This window comes from Talpa europaea, assembly GCF_964194135.1.
Source record: "Talpa europaea genome assembly, chromosome: 12".
In the NCBI taxonomy this organism is placed as follows: Eukaryota; Metazoa; Chordata; class Mammalia; order Eulipotyphla; family Talpidae; genus Talpa; species Talpa europaea.
This window is the reverse complement of record NC_140079.1, coordinates 16,399,939-16,421,920: the sequence shown is the minus strand read 5'-3', so window position 1 is coordinate 16,421,920 and position 21,982 is coordinate 16,399,939. Positions and strand designations below refer to the sequence as shown.

Genomic DNA, 21,982 nt, shown 5'->3' with positions numbered 1-21,982 from the left:
AGACCCGGCCTCCGCCCTGCACCCCGACGCCTTGACAGAATTGATTTTTTTGTTAAATGTGTGCAATATGTGCCATTTGCATTAAACACACCTATGCATGAGCGCGAGGCAGGAGACTTTCTGCAAGCTGGGGAGCCAGAACCGCCCTTCCTCGAGCTGCCTTTCCCGAGAATCTACCGCAAAGGCAGCGACTCCAAAATCCCAGAGCTCTGCTCTGCCTCCTTTCTCCCAACTGTGCCCAAGTCTACCGCTAGGTTGTTGAGCCTGCTCTCCCGCTCCGCCGGACGTGCAAAGCACGCATGCACTTCTCCCAGATTGTTTTGTCAATCCGGGGACCTGCATTCTCACGCTTCACTCCCGAGCAGCCCTGGTTTCCCCAAGATCTGTTCCTTCGGTGCAAGGTGAGTGCCGCAGATTTGCAACATCTGATTTCCAGGCCAGATGCACTTGGGGTACAGGGTACAGGGGCGCCTCCTGGGGAGCTACCCCAGGGGTCGGCCTGATAAAGCGATGGCTATAAACATGCCTAATAAAGGTGTCCTGGGAGCTAGACCCGCCCTCTGGAGCCGGGGCCCCCGCACGCCATGCGCCCGGGAGAACACTTTTTCCTTGATCCGGGAAAGCGCAAACGAATAGAACCCAAACATATTTGCATACGCCCCGCCCCCGGCCCCGCCCCCAGGTGGCGCGGGCGCGCAGCCGAACGCCAGCGCCAGGGGGCGGGATGGGGGAGGGGGCGAGTCCTCCGAGAGCCGGGTTGGGTTCGCGGCGCCGTGATTGGTCGCGCCCGACTCCGCCCCCAGCGCATGTCATTAGCATCTCATTAGCGGTCCGCTCGGGCTCCGGAGGAAGCCAGCGCCGCCAGTCTGAGGCAGGTGCCCGACATGGCGAGTGCTGTGCTGCCGAGCGGGTCCCCGTGCGCGGCGCCGGCGCCTCCCGGGCTCCAGCTTCGGCTCCTGCTGCTGCTCCTCTCCGCCGCGGCGCTGATCCCCACAGGTAGGTGCGGGCACCGGCCGGCTGGCTCCCTGAATCTTCGCAGGCACCCCTGTAGCCGTAGCCATGGAGGGGGGACACGTTTCCATGACAACCTCCCCCCCACTTCCTAAATCCGAGGCGGAGGCGCGTGGAGAGGAAACTCGGGGCTGCCAGGGCAGGGGCCGAGCGGAATGGACACCCGCGGGGCGCGAGCGGAGCCCGCAGGGACGGCTGCACCCACACCTTTTCCACCCGGCTCGGCGCGGGGTGCGGAGTGGAGTGAGCACGGGGAGCCCGCGGGCTGGAGGATTTGGGGGGCAGGGATGGGTCGAAGACACCCCCAAACCTTCCGGACCCTCCCAAACTCGCCGTTGTCCCCGTAACTTGCAGGTCCTCGCGTTTCCCCCCAGGGCTGCCCCTTCGCCTTCGCCTCTCCAGCGGGCCCCCCGATTCTCTCCCCCGCCCCCCCAAGCCTCCCCATGGCTGACTGGCTGCCGCCTCCAGCGTGATTTCTCACTGGTCCACAGGACATCCCCAGACTTGTCTGCTCGCTCGCTCCTGCGCTCCCCGCGCTCCGCCTTTCACCCCCGTCCCCCGAACTGCGCTTCCCTCGTGTCTCTCCCCAGCCGGCTCGCGGCCCCCCGCGCCCCCCGCCCGGTTGCGGGGCTCCTTGGCCCGACGCCAGGCGGGGAAAGTTCCCCGGCCCTGCCCCGCGGGGGGCGGCCGCTGCGCCCGCCTCTGCGGGCAGGAGCCGGAGGTCCGCGGCCCGCGCGCCCCGCGGCGTCCTCGGCGGCGAGTGGGGGCGCAGGACCCCCAGGTTGCCGGTCCTGTTCGGAAGCCCGGGGGTGCCGGGGGGAGCGCCGCGGCCTCTGCGGCCGGCGGGCACCCCGCGGGCCTCCGCGCGCCCCTGCGCGCCGAGCCGGCTTGGGGACCTGCCCAGGGGCGTCCGTGCGCGCCCGGCGCCTGCCCAGGACGCGGAGCGCGCGGCGGGAGCTCGGTGTGTGGCTCGCCGCGCGCCGGGCGCGTTGGCGCGGTCGGGAAAGAAGAGGGCAGTGTTTGCTTTTGCTAACAAAAGGGAGCCGGAGCTCTCCCCCGGTGGAGAGGCCGGCCCTGCTGCGCCCGGCCTCCCCTTCCCGCCACCGCGGCGCGCGGCGTTCGCGCGCCTCCGGGCTGCCCGCTGCGGGCTCCGGGCGCGGAGTCGAGACCGCCGGGCTCGGGGTCTGGGGAGCTGGGGGGGAGGTGCAGGAGGGGGTGCAGCTGGGCACGGCGCCTGCACGGCCCCTCCTTGCTGTTCGGGAGCGGCAGGACCCGGGAGCAACAAGTGGCGGAGGACACCGCGAGCTCTGCCCCCACCTGCGGCGCCCCCGGCCAGGGCGGGCGCGGTGCTGGGGCCACCCCGCTTCTCCCCGGCGCCTCTCCGCTGGGGCTGCGCCTTTTGTTTACACGCTAGAGGACACACAGTTACGTAAACACCGCAGGAGACACGCTGTAGGATATGGGGGTGTCTGGGGGTGCTGGGTTTCCATTTGGGGGATGCCGGGCTGGTGGCTTCCCCTCCCTTCCCCACCAAAGCTTGCAGGGGAGCTCGGCTGGGGGAAGCTAGTGAGGATCCATGTGCAGGGGTGGGAGGGTGGCAGGAGCTCCAATTCCGGAGCAGAGGATTTTTTTTTTTTCCTTGCATGACAGTGTCTCCGGATGTTGTTTGTGTTTGTGTTTTTTTTTTTTTTTCCCTCTGTGAATTCTTAATTTATGAGTTACGAGATAATTGGGTTCAGCCGACGCCGGGGTGGTTACAACTTCATTTCGGGTGATGTCTCCGACTGGATGGGTTCAATAAAATGTTCCCGAAAGAGGTCCCTCGTGCTGCTGCATTGCAAAAAGCGCCAGTGCCGGGTAAACGTGAGCGTGAGTAAAGGCTCGGTAACTGGCGCATAATAGAGGCAACAATAGACTTGTATTGGCCGCAAAAAAAAAGGGGGGGGGGCGGAGGGGAGCTCTGGTGGGGAGATATTGCCTTGCGACTGAAAATGCGAGCCGAGCAAGGCCGCTTAGCAGCAGAGCAGGAGCGGGTTCTGCGCCCACTGTCAAGCCTGCTCCTGGGAGGCTCAGGGTAGTAGCAGCCGTACTATATTTGTAACTATCTGGCGGTGAGAAGTTGCCTTCCCAGCGAGGCATGGATGCTGACTTAGAAAGGAGCGGTCTGGAACTCAACCGTGCATGTCAATGCTACAAGAAAATTCTGTTGCCAGTTACCATGGAAGCAGCTTCTTGCGCTTGTGTACATCCCTGTTTGTACGCTGGTTATCAGATTGTGTTCAAATTAGAAAGTAATTGGGTTTGATTTGTAGTGAGGGGGTGAGATGACTTTCTTTAAATGTTTTCTTTTTTTCTTTTAATGCATTTTGTTTTGTGATGAGCGAGAGAAGGGGTCTTGGCCTCGCCCCACGTTAGGAATTTATTTGGAGAATAAATTTCATGTGGGTACGGGGAGACTTTTTTTCTTCCTTAGCCTTCTTGGTTCAAGCTTTCTCAGAGGCCTCCAGTTCCTACTCACAGGATTAGCGAAACCTGTTGGTGCTGCCTTCTAACTTCATTAGGCCTGATCCATTTACATCCTTCCTCGGAGAGCCACCGAGGACCATTGTGCAGTAGGTCCTGCTTTCTTTCCCTCTACCCCTGGATCCATCCATTCCCTGGGGGGGAATAAAAAATCTCCTATCCCACCTGTATGTTTGGCTGAAACGGGGTGTTAATGCAATGCAGCTAAAATGGGGTTGTATAGGCAGCTCCTCTTTGTAAAATCATGCCCGTTCAGGTGCATCGTGATGTTCCTCTTCCCCAGTGGACCGAGGCTGGGCACCCTGCACTTACCTTTTTTAGGATTAGAAAGGATGGCTGATGGGTGGGGGCCGATGGCGGGGTGGAGGCACGGGGGCTGAGTTTTGCCTGTTGTGGCCTGTTGGGGCTTGTACACCAGGATAGGGACTTTACAAAAGTGCCGCCTGCTATTGTTGCCTTTCCCTGCATCAAATTGAATAGCCACAGGAGGGACTTGCACTTGTCTGTGATAGCTTTGATAAAATATCCCTCATTAATGCCACTTTATATTTACAGTGTGTCACCGAAGACGCACAAGGCTTCATTTAGTGACTTGTGTGACGAGACAAGCTTGCATTATTTGCCTGGGACGTTTTGGAGGAACAAGAGACCCATTGAGCAATCTTTTGAAATGAACAAATACGGAAAAGGGGGGAATAAAAGAGCAGGCAGTTCTCTGGAACAAAGAGCTTTATTCATATGGATGTTGTACATGCTTTATCCAGTTCTCCCCAGTGGCCCTCCTGGTGACGGGGAGTGGGCCTAGGAGAAGCCCATGGGCAGGATACTTGGGCTTCCTCTCTTACTTACTGACTTCGTCCTCTTATGGACTCCCTGACTGCTATTTCCCTCTGCTCCCTCTAAAACCCCAGAAGGTAACAACAGGTTCCTGGGTCGAAAGGGAGATTTTGCTATCCTTTCTCCTGGCTCTGAATTTCAGCAGAAGAAAGTGCTAGCTACCTGTTGAGATTGATGTTCCAGAGGATATATTGGTTGAAAGGAAAGAGATGTCACTTTTCCATGACATGTGTCAAGAAGTGGTTGATAGCGAATGTCAGATTGGTACGATGTCTTGTAATTATAGTATTAGCCTTACTATTTATTTTAAAGAGGTGTTTTGAGAACTAAAATCCAAAATGTTCATTATTGTTAAGGTGCTCTTGGTGTTTTTAGTGACTTTTGCCTATACCTGGTCCATTTTAGCTCCATTCATAAGTTCATTTTCATTCTTCCTCCGACTAAGTTACGAAATGATTTTCAGCTGTAAAAATTTATAATATTGCCGTGAAATGTAAGCTGTCTTATTCTCTGGGTTTTTGTATGTGACATTTTAATGCCTAATCGGTCACTTAGAATTTACATTTTCAAAATGTGTGTGTGCGCGTGTTTAACAAAAGGCCTATTTTTGTGTGTGGGGATCTTTTAAATTGGATGAAACTAATTGAATGGAAATTACCAGCATATGAAGAAAATTTATCAGAAATAAGTCCAAAGGATTCAAATGCTGTCTCTCTTTTTGGGGGAAGAATAGTACTGACCATTATGCTGGGTGTTTTTAACTGAAAATCCAGCACAGAAAGGAGAAATCACACAGCGACATCTGTTGCAGAATTGAAAATTTGCTGCTTTGAATTGGAAGCAATTAGTCCCATATAAGCACTTAATGGCATTTGTGTGTGTGTGTGTATGTGTGTATACTCATGCACATATGTCTATATATACACTTACATATATGTCTATATGCACATATATAGAAACTCACCCAATACAATACTCATATTTACATTTAAAAGTATTTAATAGAAAATCTATCATTTTAGCAGCAAAGCACTTTTTCTTAATATTACCTGTTCAGGAATTCTTATGATCTTGGAATTTCTGAAACGGGGAGGGCATTAGAAAACATCCAGCAAAATCCTGTTCTTTTGCATTGAGATAGCCAAAGCTCAGAGAGAGGAGAACCTTGTTTTATGGCGGATCCCAGGTTGAGGTAGCTCAGATCGTGGATGGGAAAAACAGGATCCTTGATGTCCAGCCGGGGGACCTTCTGTTCTACCTCGCGGCAGGGATGCCCTTTGAGGAGTGTGGATCCAAGGTAGACAACATCTTGGCCAGGAATAGTTTGTATTCCGAAGGCAGAAGATTAATTGTTGCTCTAGGTAATAAACCCTTGGATCAGAAGAGTGACCTCTGGGAAGAAAGGACCCGTTCTTGGTGAGGTTGTCTTTGGTGTTGACAAATGATTCTAAAGCCTCTGGACTTCATTTGGCAGCTGCAACACAAATGTCGTCCAAAGTACCTTCATAGGGGAGAGCCCCGGGTTTGTGTCGCTGTAATAATTCAGAGGTGCAAAACACAGGCTCCAGTAAGCTTTTCACTTTTTTTTTTTTCGGGGATTAATAATAACAGTAGAACTGGTTCCACATAACTAAGGGAAAAAAGGAAGGTTACTTTAGTCAAGAACAAGAACACATCTTGATTTTCTTAGCATGTACTTGTCTTTTTCATTAAGCAGAGAATATGAATGTTTGTTTTTTTACGGAGAAAAAACTATTTGAGTCTTGCAACATGACTTTACATTGATAATGTTGTCTTTTGTTTTCCATTTTATTCCAGCAATTTTCAAATATATTCAAGAGTACAAAGAACGCCGTAATCCTCCGTGCAGCTTCTGTGATCATCCTGCCTCTCCTCTGCCCAGATTATTTTAAACAAATCCTATCATTTCTTCCATAATCTATTTTAGAAGGAATTGCTGTAAGAATCAACCCCTTGTCACCTTCTTATGGTCACAGTGTCATTATCTGGACGGACGTTTTCTCATCTGGTGCGCGGTGTCTGCTCTACCCTCGCTTTCCTGAGGAGCCTTGGGAGCAGACTTGTTGCATTGGGTGAAAATACAGAGGCAGCAAGTGGACAAGCCAGAGCCGATGACTGCCTGCACTGAGGAGACCTTTGCATGTGGTTTGGTTTATTTTGAGCAAGGTTTTGTTTGGATCGGATAAGAGGAGTTTTATTGTTGTGTAAATATGATTGTGTAAATACGCAGTAATTGCAGCTAATCCCTCAACTGTGGTGGGCTGTGGGGAGCACCCACGGAGAGATGGGCCATTTCCAGTTTTCTCATAATGAACACTCTCCATCCGAGGACTTCTGCAGGAAAGGCTATTTTTGTTTGATGCCTTGGCGATACCTAGTTCGTATATTTATCAGTAAGTGCCTCCGTGGTGTAAGTGCCTTTGTGAATATATGGCTTAAAAGAAAAAGTGTCTTTTCCTATTCCAAACTGGCTAGGTGCTAATTTCAACCAGGATTTTGTATCTAAGGTGGTCACAAAATGCTTTCTTGGGGAGTGAAACCCATATCTGAAGCTGGAGGTTTTTGGGTTTTGTTTGTTTTTTGCTGGCATGAAGATGCGGGGTAGTAGGGAGAGAAGAAGTTTCTATTTTTACTTCTCAATATTTGCCCCACTGATTTAAAATATGCATTTTTAATTTCAATTAGACACATTGGAATGCTTCTGTGTTAATTTCTGAACTTGTTTAGTTTCTCAGAAAACAGGTTGGTTCCATTTTCCAAGGTCTGCAAAATGTGAGGTTGTGTGTGTGTGTGTGTGTATTAAGAGGTTCTTTCCTGAATGTTATATTTAATGTGGACTATAAATCTGAAGCATTTGGGTTTTGGTTTCCAGCCAAACAAGTAATTACAGATGAGATGGTTTTGAGGGGTCTGAGCTGCCCTGCCCAGGTGAAATCTCGCCTCCTGCACCCCTCTTCTGAGCTGGCAGTGGCACAGGAAAAGCATAAAGCAATGCCTACGTTCATGGCTTGGGGAGTACCACCAAAATCGAATAAAACGCCTTTGTTTAGAAACCATCAATGAAGGAGGGAACCCACTGGAATGTTTGTAATTACAAGTGGCACCTCCTTGTTTAAATTTCAGAAGCCACAGTTTCTTTTTCAGAGATTTAAATTGCAGGCTCTAGCCAGCAGCTGCTGTTGTGGTTAATGGGCAGTTTCTCTTTGAAGATCTTCCAGTGCTGGTTCTCAAAAGCTTTGGTGCAGTTGGCCTTGAACTAGGGTTAGAAGAAAGGGAGATGGAGGTATTTATATACATGCAGAGTCGAAGTGATGTGTGGCCTTTATTATTGCTCAAAAGCGAGACTTGGCTTAAGGTTGAGAGAAAGCAAGCACTAAGAAAATCTGTTATGATTGACAGGTGTCTTGAATGGGGTGATTATCTTAAGAGATGTGGGGTGGGGAAATTTTTTCTTTTAGTAGATGTTTTACCGGAATATTGTCGTTCGACCCAACATTTTGATCTAGATATTTCAGAAATGTTAAATAGGCTTGAAATGAAAGCGCTGTGATATATATTTAAATGCTACTCAGTGTTTGAAGTTGATACTCCAGTGACATGGACTTTTAACAATGCCTAGAATAAGTATCTGGTTCTTGGCAGTTTTCCTTGAGAAGGTAGGCGCTTCCATCCCGCCTCAGCTATCTGGCATTGGACTGCAGTGCCAAGTTGGAATTAAGTTATGAGGTCCCCGGAGAAGGTGTGGGGAGGAGCCTCCCTAAAATCCAAGGGTTTACCAGCCCCCCATTTCCCATTGTCTGTAGCATGGCTCCACTTGGCTAGGGTTAACCTAAAAGTTAACACGTCAAAAATGAAACCTTTCTCTTCTGTCATAGATATCAACTTTTCTCGACGTCTGCATTATTGCAAATGACACCATCGTCATCCTGGTCTCCAAGGCCCCTAAATTTGGAGTCCTTTTGTTTTAATTCCCTTACTAGCTTTCACTCTTGGACTGAAATAAAACGGGGCCGACTGTTTCTCCGTGACATTCTCTGGAAGACTGTCCTCTCCAAACCACGTTTTGCCAGCGGAAGCTTCCTAGCCAGCTGCCCTGACCCCAGTCACTGCTACTCAGAATTTAAGTCTACCTCCCATTCTTATTTAGTCTATTTACTCGTAATTCTTTTCTGGACAGGTTCGTGACACTTGCCTTTCAGGAAACCTAAGCTCAAATTCTCACTGCTCACATCAGATTCAAAATGCACACTGTTTGGTCTTTAAGTTGTTCCTTCCTTGGTTGCTTTCCTGCTCCCTCTCTAATTGCCCTCATTTCTTATTACTTTTCAGCCCAAACCTGAAGGGACTGGAAGACTGATTTTCTAGTGAAACTGAGGAAGAAACGGATTCCGCTGATCAGCTTTCAGCTGGTTGCCTTGGCCTAAAACTGTTCCTCCTTGTCTTGCACTGAAATGTTTTGGTTTGTAGGTGTAGTTTGGAGAATTCTCCTTGCCTGCCTTGAGAATAAATGTCTTCCCTGTCCTTTTTGAGTTTTACCCATGCTTATCTCCAGTAACCCCAGCACAGACATTTTTTTTTTCTGCTTTACAGGTGCATGTACGAGTAGGTTTCTCTACAGTAAGACAGTACAACCATTATTTATTTTAGTGAAAGTCTTAAACTTTAGAACATGGGAAGCATATGGCACACCTGTTTGACTGGTATATGGGCATTTATTACATGAAAATGGCATAATTGACTTTAAAAATTGTAGGCTGGCAAAGTAAGATTTTGAGACAGAAAGTTAAGTTAGGAAGGACGTCTGTGGGAAGGTTTGTCAGGGCATTGTATGGAGCTGCTGTCTTGGCATAAGTGAGATCAGCCCCTTTGAAGGTGATCTGGAAGATAACACCTTAGAGAGTGTTGGGTACTCCATTGGCACATCTGGTTACTAAGAAGTACCCACCTGGGGATCCAGAAGAGATGGATGATTAAACCCAGGCATTTATTGGTGCTGCTTTTATACAGTTTTGACTTTGGACATAGTACACCTTAACTAAAAGCCACGGTCATGGCCAGTATCCTGGGTGATCACATTTGCCTTGATCACATAGAGGGTGAATTGTCACTGGCTTAAGATAAAAATGGAAACTTCATCAGACTAACTGCTAAACTTGTTATCATAAAGATCTTTTCAAAAGTCTCTATCTGGGTAATAATAACTTCCACTATTCTCCCTTATTTATTTATTTTTTTCCTTTTCTGGAATCCTGCCCCAGCAGAGTTGAGCTCTTGAAAGTCAAAGGTTAGGCAGCACGATCACCTAGTGATATGAAGACTTGATTACCACGGAGTATTCTGGGGAGAGTCGTGGAGAAAGGATTGTGTATCCAATGTGGTACTTTTTTGGCTCTTTGCCGAATAGGCCAGTGCCAGGCTACGCCAGCCGGGCATTACAACAAGTCTTGATTTTCTCTTCTGAATAGAAACGGAACATTGCTTCATTTCTCTTGCAGAAGCCCTTCCTTAAACAATGAAAACTTCTAAGATTGGAAGAAAAAAAAAAACAAGTTAATTTAGTACTAAATTACTGCTCAAATGGTTTTATCTCTTAAAAGGTTCAAGTAGAGATTAGCTTAAATGACACTGAACTTCACTTTTCCTTGTGCATATCTTGTGAGCCCACATCTTTGTGAAGAGACCTCTGTCTCCTTTCTTTTAGTTTTGTCAGTAATCACATGAGCCTTAGTTGCTGTTCATTTCCCTTTCCTGAAGCAAATCTCTCCATCTTGGGCCACACTGGTGAGTTAGAATGCCCGGTTTAAGTTACAGAACAGTAAAAGCTAGTGCTTTGTTCCTGAGTTAAAAATAGTACAACCAACCTGTTTTGCCAGGAATTCAAAATACAATAAATTGCACATATGAACATTCTTGAAAAGGCCACATTTTCTACATACAGCTTTTGTTTAAAGAGTCACTACTCGGCGACAGGGGTTACGCCTGCGACTACTTGTACAGCTAATCACATTTGAAAATCCTTCACCTCTGGGAATACTGAAACTACTATACTGAAAGGATTAATTCAGAATGTGCTCAACTGTCTCTAAGGCAAAACCGAAAACCAGTGACAGTGAGCCCCCACCTGGACATGAATGTCTTTAGGAAGTAGATGGAATCACTCAGTCATCTTGGAGAAACAGAGAGTGATCGTCTCCCATTTCTGGATCTCTATAACACAGAAAGGACTATTATTTTACTTAGCCTTCTATGCTTTATGTACTATATTTAAACAAAGAACTTGTATTTCTGTCTCTAGCCCATAAGGCACTTGGTAGAAAATGAGAATTTAAAAAGTGATTTTTATTGAATGTCTGCTTTTATACCAGGCATTGTGTTAAGTACATTCATAGTTGGGTAGGTTGGGCCCTGTCTTCTAGAAGATTATTTCGAAAAAATCAAAACCACAGGAAAGTTGAAAGAATAGCATGATAAATGCTTGTCAACTTGTTACCCAGGTTCATCAGAAGTTAGCAATTTACCTATTTGCTTTATCTTTCATTCTCTAAACAATGTACAGACACATCTTTTTCTTTTCCTTCCTGAACCATGTGAAAGCAAGTTGCAGTCATAGTGACATTTCATCCTTGAATTCTTCACGGCAGAACTTCTGAGAATAAGGGCTTTTCCCACACAACTGTAGTACCATGATTGCATTCAAGAAATTGGACAGTGATTCAACAATTTATGTAATCTAGCTGTGTTCCAGTGTCCGCGTTGTCCCATCATTATCATTGATATATATCTTTGTCCCCCCTCATCCAGAATCCATGGCATTTGGTTTTCATGTCTTTCTTTTCATCTAGTACCATGCCCCTGCTTCCCATCTTTAATTTTTTAGGAGTTGGGGATGTCTTCACAGTGGCATTTTGCTGAATCCAGACCTGCTGTTTGCAGATTGCCCCACAGTTCTCCACATTGATCTCTCCCCTCCTGGTTGGCTTCGTAGTATAGTTGTGGGCACGAGCACAGCATAGCTGACGTTGCCACTTCTTATAGCATCACAGCAAGAGACAGATGATTTCAGTTTGTCCTGTTATTGGGGATGGTAAGTTGACCCGTGGTTAACAATATGAATATCATCACTTAGTATAGGTGGATTCTCTATTTTTGTCCTTTTGTAATTAATAAGCAATTCATGGGAAGAGCCTGTTCTGTAGCAACACCTTGCCTGGTGGTTTTCGTGGTGTACTGATAGACCTTTTCTGTATCAGATATTATTTCTCTGACTTTATCAAGTTGTGATTTTTCTAATTCTATCATTCTTCTACATTGGGTCGAGGCATTCTTATATAAAGAGCTTGCCTTTCCTCTTTTTCTTTTTTTGAAGATCACAGTGGAGTCATAGAATAAGAAAAAAATTCAATATGATATATTTCATACAGTCAAATTTGACCACTGGGAACCCCTTCAGCCTGACTTTTGTGTCCTTTTGATATATCTCCATTAATTTTTAAGTATGGCTATTGACTTGAAATTTCAGTGGATAAAACTCTATCTACAGAGATAAATTTATTATTTATATGTAAGTATACATACTTAGTATATAAATATAGCAGTTATATATACATTTATCTCTATCTTTATTTTTACTCGTTCAAATCATGAATTCATACTGAATCCTTCTAATTCCAGTCTCGGCATCCCAAGGTTCTTTTCTCTCTTGGTCCCCAAGATACATCAGTGTTTTATGATTAATACAAAATAGTTTTGGAATTTACTCTACCAATGCCACTGTAGACAAAAAATACCTACCAAGTGAAGTTCAAGATTTTTTCCCATCCTTTTTTTCTTTAAAATAGATTCCAATGAGGGTAGACAGATTACTGTGTTCACAAGTTCAAAAATGCATTCCGTGTGTGTGTGTGTGTGTGTGTGATCAATTAGGTAGAATCATTCGTTTCTATTCATATTCAGTTTTTCTTTTTTCCTTATTCTTATTGATTCAATTATTCTGAATATGTAAATCATTATCATGGCTCAAAAATCAAAACTATAGAAAGAAGTCTCACACGTTTCCCTGTATACTTTCCTGACCCATTTCCACCCACCTTCCTGGAGTAGCAGATTTCATTCCTTTCTCATATATATATATATATATATATATATATATATATATATATATATATAAAACCTCTTATTTTTCCTTTTGAAAAAAATAGAGATTTTGTTCTCTGTTTTCTTACTTTTTTAGTAATCCATGTTATCATTTGTCTATACATTGTCTCCTTATTTGATAAATCCTAGGTTATCATGCTTATTTTAATGATTGTCCCCTCCCACCCAATTTGGTCTTATTTTACATTAGAAGTCAGTTTAAAAAAAAAATGTTTTCTTATCTCTTCCATTCTTCCAGATAATAGTTCTCTCTGGGTAGTTAGAGGAATTTTGTGTCTATTTTTAATTTACTGAATTACTTGTGAGATCATAGGGACTGTCCCTGTCCACCTAATGCAGTGCAGGTCTCTGATGTTTAATTACTGTGCTTTCCTCTGCTTCTCATTAGTCATCTTTTACCCTGTCCTCATCCAGTAAACTGGCAAATCTGCGTCCTCATCCAGTAAACTGGCAAAGCCCAGTGCTGCAGTTCTTCCCTTTTAAAACATTTTTATTACTGTGTGCTCACTGTAAGTGCACAGTCTGTGGCTCCTCAACCTCAGACCTTGTTCAGAAGCTGCCTGTTCGCCGCCTCACCTGGACATTCCACAGTTGTCGCAGATGACATTAATGACAGCAACTCTCATTCACTGTCTTCATTCATGGTCTCATTTCATTTCCGCCCTCTCTAAATAGCTAGCTCTCTTGCTGCATTGTATAGATGAGGAAACTGAGTGGGTGAGAGGTCCCTTGTCCAGGAAGTGCATACAATAAATGGCAGAACCAGGTCTACCTTCTAAACTCCTACTTTAAATATTTAACTATGTTTTCCTAAAATTCAGGATGTCTAAAACCCAACTTAATATCCTTCTCCAAACCTCCCTCTGTCCTGTGTTTCTTATCCCGAGGAAGGGTAGGTACCAGCATTTGCCCCAGGAATTGAAAAATCTGGGAGACGTCTTAGAGCACTTACTAGTATCTCTCTGTGCTTTGCCTGCTAGTGCTTAGTGTGCCCTGCCAGTGACTCTTTTGTCTTCTTCACCACCACTGCCTTAGTTTACCCTTACTCTTATTTCACAGATGTGGAAAATAGATTTAAACAGCTATAACAGCCCCTTAACTGGTCTTTTTACCACCAGCTTTCTCTTTTGTGATGCATCCTTAACTCTGCTTACAAATGGTCCTTCTAAAACACACCTGTGATAGTCACTTTCTGGCTTAAAATCTTTCAGTGTTTTCTTGGCACCTCAAAGATGACACTCTTTCAGGGTGGCCTTCCCTGCTCCCTATCATCTGACTTGTGCCTTTGGCTCTAGCTCATCTCTGGCTAGCTGTCTTGCTTGAGGGACCACCCCCCATGCACCCTATATGTGACATGTCACCTCCGCCTCCTCCCAAAGCACCATTATCTAGATGGCCAATTGCTATGTCTCTTCCCGATCCAGCTCAAGCACAGATTCTTCAAGGAAACGTCCCCAGGCTTTCAGGTTTATTAGGTACCTTTTCTTTGTGCCCCCGTTGGTCTGTAAGGACTTCTCCCAACGGATCTTCTTTCCATCAAACATTCTTCTTTGAATTGCCCTGAGCTCCCCCCCATATACCTGCCGAGCATTTCATTTTTGTCCATCTTGTTTCCACTAATGGAAAAGTCCCACCCTCCACTCTTCCTTGTCTGCAGGTACAAATCCTGGCCGTCCAAGAAGACTCAAGTCTAGTGATGCTTTTTCAAATCCTACATGATTTCCAGCCTGCATATAATGTTTTCCTTTCAACTTCCATTACAGTTTCATTCATCATCCCATGACTTTTCACACTTCTTACCGTATTATAGGTTGATACGTGTCTGTGGGTAGTGTCAGCACTTCTCTGGGAGGGGCTGCTGCTTATTCATCTTTGAATCCTTAACAGTTTAGAGCACAAGGCCCTGTCTGTAGTATGCGCTTAATAAGCACTTGTTGGGGCCTCCCTGGTGGTGCAGGCGGTTAGCGCAGTGCTGGGAAGCTGTCTGCAGCGCCCCGTTCGATCCCCGCTGGCCGTGGAGATACCCACATGGCATGGCAGATCTCTCCTGTCTCGCCCACTGCTCCCCTCAGCGGTGTATTTCAGCAGACCTGCCCGTTCTGTTCCCTGCTCTGTCTCTGGTGAATCCTCTCACCCTCCCGTACATTTGGCCTGTACCCGGGTTCTGTATGTATAAATAAATAAATTTTTTTTTTAAAAAAAGCACTTGTTGATGCCAGAAGTGAATTGGAAATTTGGTACCTATTGTCCATTAAGTAACTTCTAGCCTTTTAAGCATAAACATGATATTCAGTCCTGAAGACCAGTATAAAAATCACTCCAAGAGTTGTTTATTCTCTATTTTTCTGTTACACAGTTTGGTTTCTATTAGGTTACATAGTTTATCCGCCTTCACTTGTTAGGAATACAGGTAGTGAGGATATGGAATCAGCACTAGGTTGTGGGTTTATGAACTTAATTGTGTGACTGCCTTATTACCAGCATTTAGAGCTTTGATTCTTAGCAGAAGCAGTCTGTTCTTGTCTAATGGATGAAGCTTTGTCAGTGTGCTTGACTTTTTCATAATCTGAAGGGTTGACTTCTAGTGTGTTTGTACATACGTGGATGTTGGGTAATTGTTGAGAGATTTAGACGATAAGAGACACTTTCTCTTTTTATTTTATCATTTCGCTGACGTAGGATGACTGGACTTGAGTCATTGCTGTGGTCATATCTGTATTTCGGAGTTGAAGCAACAGAGGGTATTATCTCAGGCCATCTGCTCCTCTTCCTTTCGGCTCCCCTGTCAGTGTTGGCTTAACAAGGAGACATGTTCCCAGAAGAAGCGTGCTGTCCATAGGGAAATTTACATTCAGGATAATATTGGGTTGTTGGAAAAATCATGACGCATTTTTGCAACAAAAATCATAGAAAAATACATCAGGACTTTTCTGACAACCCAAAGGTTCTCCCGCTACATTAATAAGGATATATGTAGAGCCGGGGACTATGGGATCAAAAAATGCAGCACCACATGAGAAAGCTCATTGCTGTGTTTAAAATATAAGATGGGTAAGATAGTCTGTTTGTGGAGAGGCTTCTGCTATTTGTGTGTCTATATAGTTGGTGCTAACTAAGACTGTTGCAAAATTAAGCTTATAAAGTTAATTGCCTACAACTGATTTAGTTTTAAACAGAAGATTTCCTGCTGGTCTTCTGTGGAAGGTGGGAGAGATTTTATATGCAGGCAGGGAGCGAGTTTGCCAACATTACCTTTTAATTTAGGGGAAGTTTGGAATTTGTTCTTTCTGTGAATATAGAGGTAGAACTCACTCTAACCAGAGTTTATTGCTGTAATATTTTTTAAATGCATTTGTGACACTGATATATCGATGACCTTGTAAAGGCGTTTTTGAGGGGAGGGGCAGCCAGCCTTTTTTCTTACTGTCATCAGCGATGTCTTCTCAATAACTCTTAACTTCCTGACAGTATTGGGAGGGGGAGGAGGACCCATCATAACTTGTTTTTTATGGCCTATTTCTAAAGTGTTCCCTTCATATTCACATCCATCCATTTAGCCTTTTCCTCTCCCTGCCTAAGGCATGCATCCAACTTAGACGGTGTTTGTTGCTTTAAATGCTTTGAATTATGGAGAATCGTAGCATTTTATCGATGCTTCCCTTGTAGCTATATAGCTCTGTATTGTCTTGGGTTACACAGCTTGCATTTCTTAGGCACTGTGCATGGATTATTGCAGTTAGTGGAGATTTGGTGTGGGGTAGTATATTTTCCTTGATATTCTACCTTGTGCCATATTCCCCTGCTGGGTGGACGTTTTTCAGGGATGATGATCTTAAGAAAGCCTTCATGTTAGAGACCTTAAACCCTTCTTTTTTAAGATTTATTTATTTATGCATACATGAGCTGGGGTGTAGGCCAGAGGTGTGTGTGGGGGGAATGAGAGGATTCACCAGAGACAGAGTGCGGAGCAGAACAGGTGGATCTACTGAAACACACTGCTGAGGGGAGCAGTGGGCGAGACAGGAGAGGTCTGCTGTGCCATGTGGGTAGCTCCCTGGCCGGCCGGGGATTGAACTCGTGCTGCAGAGGCTGCGGATAGCATCACAGTGCCGTGCTTAACCCCTTGTGCCACCAGGGAGGCCCAAACCCTTCTTTCCTTCATCACTTTTGGTAAATTTATCTTTATCAACTTGAGCTATTGGCCAAGGAATAATGATTTGATAGCAATAGTCAAGAAAAATTATATCTTTGAAATAGAAATTTTGTCAGTGGTTAATGTATGATTGCTATTCCCCCCGCCAAAAAAAAAAAAAAAAAGAAAAGAAAAGATTAGTTAATTTTTTCTTGAGTGAGGTAGCTAATGCTTCAGGAATCCTATTTAAAAACAATTGCATCTAGGTCCTGTAGGCAGGATTGCTTATTTCATTATTCCAGCTATTTGCATGAGAACAAGTTGATGATTCTTTAAATAACCATCCCATTCAGTTTTCTTTTCCTCTTGAAATGTTATTCCTCAAGCATTATATTCCATTCATGTGGTAACTTGAATCAGGTCTAGGAGGAATTTTAGGCTAAAGTGATAGTAGAACGTTCCTTCACCTTTTTTAACCAAAAATCATCTCCCATTTTCATATTAATTCCCCTATGATTACATCTCTTTATCCTCATTTCATAAGGTGAGTGCATATAGAGTTACGCTTTAATAGAATACATTTTAAGGTTTTAGGAAATTTTTATAATGAGGTCATCACCTTCAAGATTTTGACCTGAACTTTTCATGAACTGTAGGAACAAGAAAAGGATAGACTTTTTTTTAAAAAAGGAAATGGATAATCTACTTATAATGGAATAGCTGATCAGCGTTAAATTCATTTTATAATGTTGGTTGGTGCTCCCCTTTCAGTGAGAAGCCCCGTATTTATATATTTGACTCAACATAGGCTTGCCTTTGAGAAAAGTGTGTCATTCTTCTTTTCAAAAGGTTCGAAAACCACTGGCCAAAAAAGAATGCATCTTTCAGGATCAAGATGGCAAGGCTGGGCAATATGAAGCCCCGCTTACTAAGAGAGCATGCAGGGCCAAGGCAGCCCACTGGCAGTTCCAGCAGGTGCTCCCTTGCCTCATCCTTCCTCTCTTCATATTCTCCTTGGGACCTTGGAGGGGTAACTGGCCAAGGCAGAGAATGCGATAAGGAGCTGAGATTTCAGATCACTGTCTTTCATTAGAGGAATAGGAAGGAGGAGCTTGCATGGAATTAGAGCATCTACAAGGCTTTCCATTTAAATGAAGCCTTGTAAAGATGGGCAAGATTTCCACCAAGAAAGAGGTTTGAAGAAAGAACATTCCAGGCGGAAGGAGAATCCCATAAATAAAGGCTTACGCAGGTAGAAAGCTAAGGTGTGAGAGGTGGAGTTAGGGAAAGATGGCTGTGGGCCAGGGAGCAGAACTTGAATCCCAGCTTAGATTTCTTTCTGGAGGTCGCTGGGAACTGTTGCGGGAATCTTAAGCAGTGAAATAACATCAGGTTGGTGTTTTAGAAATGTGAATTTGGCACTGGTTAATGATTAGGTTAGAAGTGCGAGATTGGCTAGGGATCTATAGTTCAAGAAAGATTTAGTGAGATTTGAATGAGGGCAGCAGAGGAAGAAAGGAGGTAAAATTGACTGCATCTGGTGACTAACTGTACAATGGGAATGGAAGGAAAATGAAGACTAGAAATCAAGGTGTGTTTTGATTTTGAACTTGAATGATTAGGAGAATGGCTCTATCCAATGAGCAGCAATAAAGATATGGTAGTTCTAATAAGGGGGGGGGGAATGAACTTGGCTTTGGATAGGGTAAACTTGAGCTTGCTCTCTTTGGAGTATCTAGGTAGAAAACGTTCAGAAGGTAGTTTGAAATGTGGTAGTGGAGTTTAAGAGAGCTGTTGACAGTTAAGCTAGAGATAACAGATTTGGAAGTCATCTCTTACATGCTGCATAATGGTTTGACTCAGTTACTCCTTAGATACACACGGTTTGAGATGCCATATGTGCCCAACATTGTATCCGGTGCTGGAGACAAAAGATGAGAGATCCTGAAGGGATGGTCCACAGAGGTGAAACCCTAAGGAAGGTCTGTTTTGGGGGGACAAGAGAAGGAACTGTGATGAACTCCTGGGAGGGCAGATCAGAGGACCAGAGGTCAGTGTTTCAGGAGGAGGAAGGAATAGTCTGAGAGGTAGACCCGGTTAGTGTGGACGGGAGTCTGTTAACTAAGGTGCTGAAGATTCTGGAACGGGTGGGACTGTCTTGAATGAAGTCTGGGGAAGGAAGCTGTGTACGAATGAAATGAAACTGAGGTCGCTTAGTCACATAGCTTGCATGTGGCAGCGCCGGAACCACATTCCAGGTTCTTGGACTAGAATGCTCTTGCAGTTCACCTACAGTTGGCCCTAGTGTCCCTTTACCAGGGTGTGGGGAACTGTGAGGGCCTGTTCAGCTTGCCACGTGACTTAAATTTTTTTATTCTGGTTCTTGAGAACCAGAATAATGTGGTATTAGATAAAGAGCAAATTAACGAGTCCCACAATTGTCCTTGCATGCCGGGTAAGGGGCGGCAATGTTGGCAGGTGTAAGCAAGGAGGGAGCGTAGAGGAAGCTGTGTGTCTGGACCTGTGCTTCTCAAACAGCCTCCACCAGAGAACAGACATGAGCCCTAGGGCAGCACAGGGAGCATTTTCGGGGAGGCAGGGAGAATCTGGGGCAGCTTAAAGGCAGTTCCTATTCTGTTGGTAGATTAATGTTTGCCACCCTGGTTTTCAATGTGTTGTGTAAAGTCCAGAAAGACGGTGCCTGGTTCCTTAGTGCGCATTAGTCAGCAGGGGGGCTTGGATTAAATTGATGTGTGGGAGCATTTTGATTTACTGTTGAGTAGTGAGAATGTAGCTCAGGCCTGATAAGGAAACCCACTGAGTTGCAGCCTGTATTCCTTTAACTCTCCCATGTAAAAGATCCATCCGTGTGGAATATCCGCATGTTACGTTCACTAGCTGACAGGTCTTTTCCTAGATGTGGCATGATCAGAAAGTAGCTCCGTCTAGCCGTGGAGCTCTGAAACTTGAGGTTTGGTTTAGCCTCTTTTGCATTTTTTTTCCCCCAGTCCTGTCTTTCTAGTGCTGTTCAATAGAAGTTTCTGTGGGGATGGAAACATTCAATATCTGTACTGTCCAATCTAGTGGCCACTAGCGCATGTGACTATTGAACACTCAGAACGTGGCTGATGCAACGGAGCAACTGAATTTGTAATTTTATTTAACTTGGATTAAATGCAAATTGCCACCTATGATTAGTGGCTACCTTATTAGGGAGCATAGCCCTAGACTGAAAATTAGGAAGCCAAATTCTCATGCTCATCAGTCTCATGATGAGAGGAGGTGGGAAGAGGCGTTGGATTAGGGTATTGACATTCACTCCAAATTCAGTAGATTTGTATCGGATCTTGGACTTAGCAATTATGGGCATCCATCTGGTGCATTTTTCTCAACCTTTCTCTTGCTTTTCCTGTCTGGGATATCTTAATTGTCCTTTCTTCATTTGAAGGATTATCCCTTTTGGCCTTAGAGGTGTATAGCTCATCTAGTGTCCAGATTAATAGCTCTAGCTTTGTCCTTAGAAAGCTAAATCTTGAAGGTTACTGTTACATGACTGTGCTGCTCTGTGCCAATTCACGTTTTTTTTTTTTTTGGAGGGGGCAGAGAGGGGTGATTCTGACAGTGAGTGAAATGTGGAAAAAAAATGTATTCATTTAAATAGTTTTAACTGCCAGATTCATGTGACTCTTAAGCGGAATCTCATGAGGTCTGGTCATAGTAACTGCTTTTAACTTGATTTAAAGTTCTTAAACATTCTGAATTGCTTCCCCTAATCTTTTTATACTGAACGTACAATTTTCAGGCTCTTTTTTATTTTCAAATCCATAACTGACAGCTGCTCAACACCTCATTCAAATAGTTTTAAGAGTTTTAGAGAAAAGTTGGGATAGACTGGCTTTCCTGACATCAATTGGCTTGAGATGCTATGGATTTAAAGATGATAGTGAAGGAGAAAGAAAAATACGAAATAATTATTGCATGTTCACTGCTTGCCCAATGACAGCGATTTGACGCTGAGTTACTAATAAAACTGAGAGGCACCAGAAGGACATTGGAGTTAACTTTTAAATATTAGCATTTTCATGCGTTGTTCTATTTGTTTACATTTGGGAGGATGTTGATGCACAGCCTTGCAGATACACCACAACCTTACTACACACTTTGCTTTGAAATCTTCTCTAAGATTCTATGAGATGAAGGTCCTCGATGGAGCTAACTCTTTAGGGGGTCTGTGATGCCTGGGGCGGTGCAAATTTTTCTTGTATTGACCATTTTCTAAGAGAAAAAGGTCCTAAGGCCTTCCAGCCTCTATTAACACATGAAATGATCCTGTGACTTGATTTAAGAAGGTGCTTAACTATAGTGAACTTGGAGAATCGAACTTCAGAATGTACTATTTGTCCAAGAGTTAAGATAATGTGACCATTAACATGCCTTTTTCATGATTTTGAATAAATTCCTCATACATCTCTGTATGTGTTTGTAGGTATGTTATCATCTACTATGTGCTAGACACTGTGGTAAGTACTACATTTCAAAGGTGAATTCTAAGGATCTCTTCCCTTTAGGGATTTAGATTTTAGTTCTTGTGCAGGACGCAGGAAAATATCATACCATGTGTAAGAACCATAATGGAGTTAGGGAGCACTTCAGAGGCATAGAAGAGGCCTACTAATTCCTCATAGAACGTTAGGTAAGATTTTTCAGGGAGTCCCTTGAGTTGGGTCTTGAAAGAAAGGTAGGACTGAGTTAGCTGTTTAGATGGTATGGGGAGTTTCTCTGGGTAGAGATCTATAAGGACAGATATGAAAGCACAAAAAGTACGGTGGGTTCTGAGACAGCCCTTAAGGGAGTAGCGAAAGGTAAAGCTGGAGAAGGTGTGTAGAAGATCATGAAGGACCGAGTTGATAGTAATAAGGAATTTGCACTTTATTCCATAGCAAGCGTTAACAGGGAGTGGTGAGAATCAGATGGCCATGTGGAATATTTTGGGGGGATTAGAGCCCAGCCATAGGCGAGCAGTTAGGAGAAGCCAGCAAAGACTGGTTTCCCTGAGGCCCATGCTGTGCGGCTTGGGAGGAAGTTTATCTCTTGACTAAAAGAGGGAGTGAGGAGATGAACAGTCTAGGTAAATGGCTAAGTTCTGCTTGGCTGCCTAGGTGGGTGATGTGTGTGCTGACCAGCACGGGGAGTTTAGAAGGTGGACATTGTGGGGCCTGAGGGTGATGTGTTGAGCTTGGGAGCGATTTGTAGTGCATCCAGGTGGAGAGGTCTGGCAGCCCTTCACTGCACTCATTGGGGGCC

General features: G+C 44.8%; 1 protein-coding gene across 6 annotated transcripts in view; it reads left to right on the top strand.

The window, feature by feature from the left end:
• Positions 1-884: 884 nt before the first annotated feature.
• CADM1 (cell adhesion molecule 1) overlaps positions 885-21,982 on the top strand; it is a gene marked incomplete at both ends in the record, with an annotated part of 314,928 nt that continues 293,830 nt past the window's right edge. For all 6 annotated transcript variants that reach the window (XM_084251258.1, XM_084251257.1, XM_084251255.1 and 3 more), the window contains one exon: positions 885-996. In XM_084251258.1, coding sequence (XP_084107384.1) covers positions 885-996 — 112 coding nt within the window. The remainder of the gene's footprint in view (positions 997-21,982) is intronic.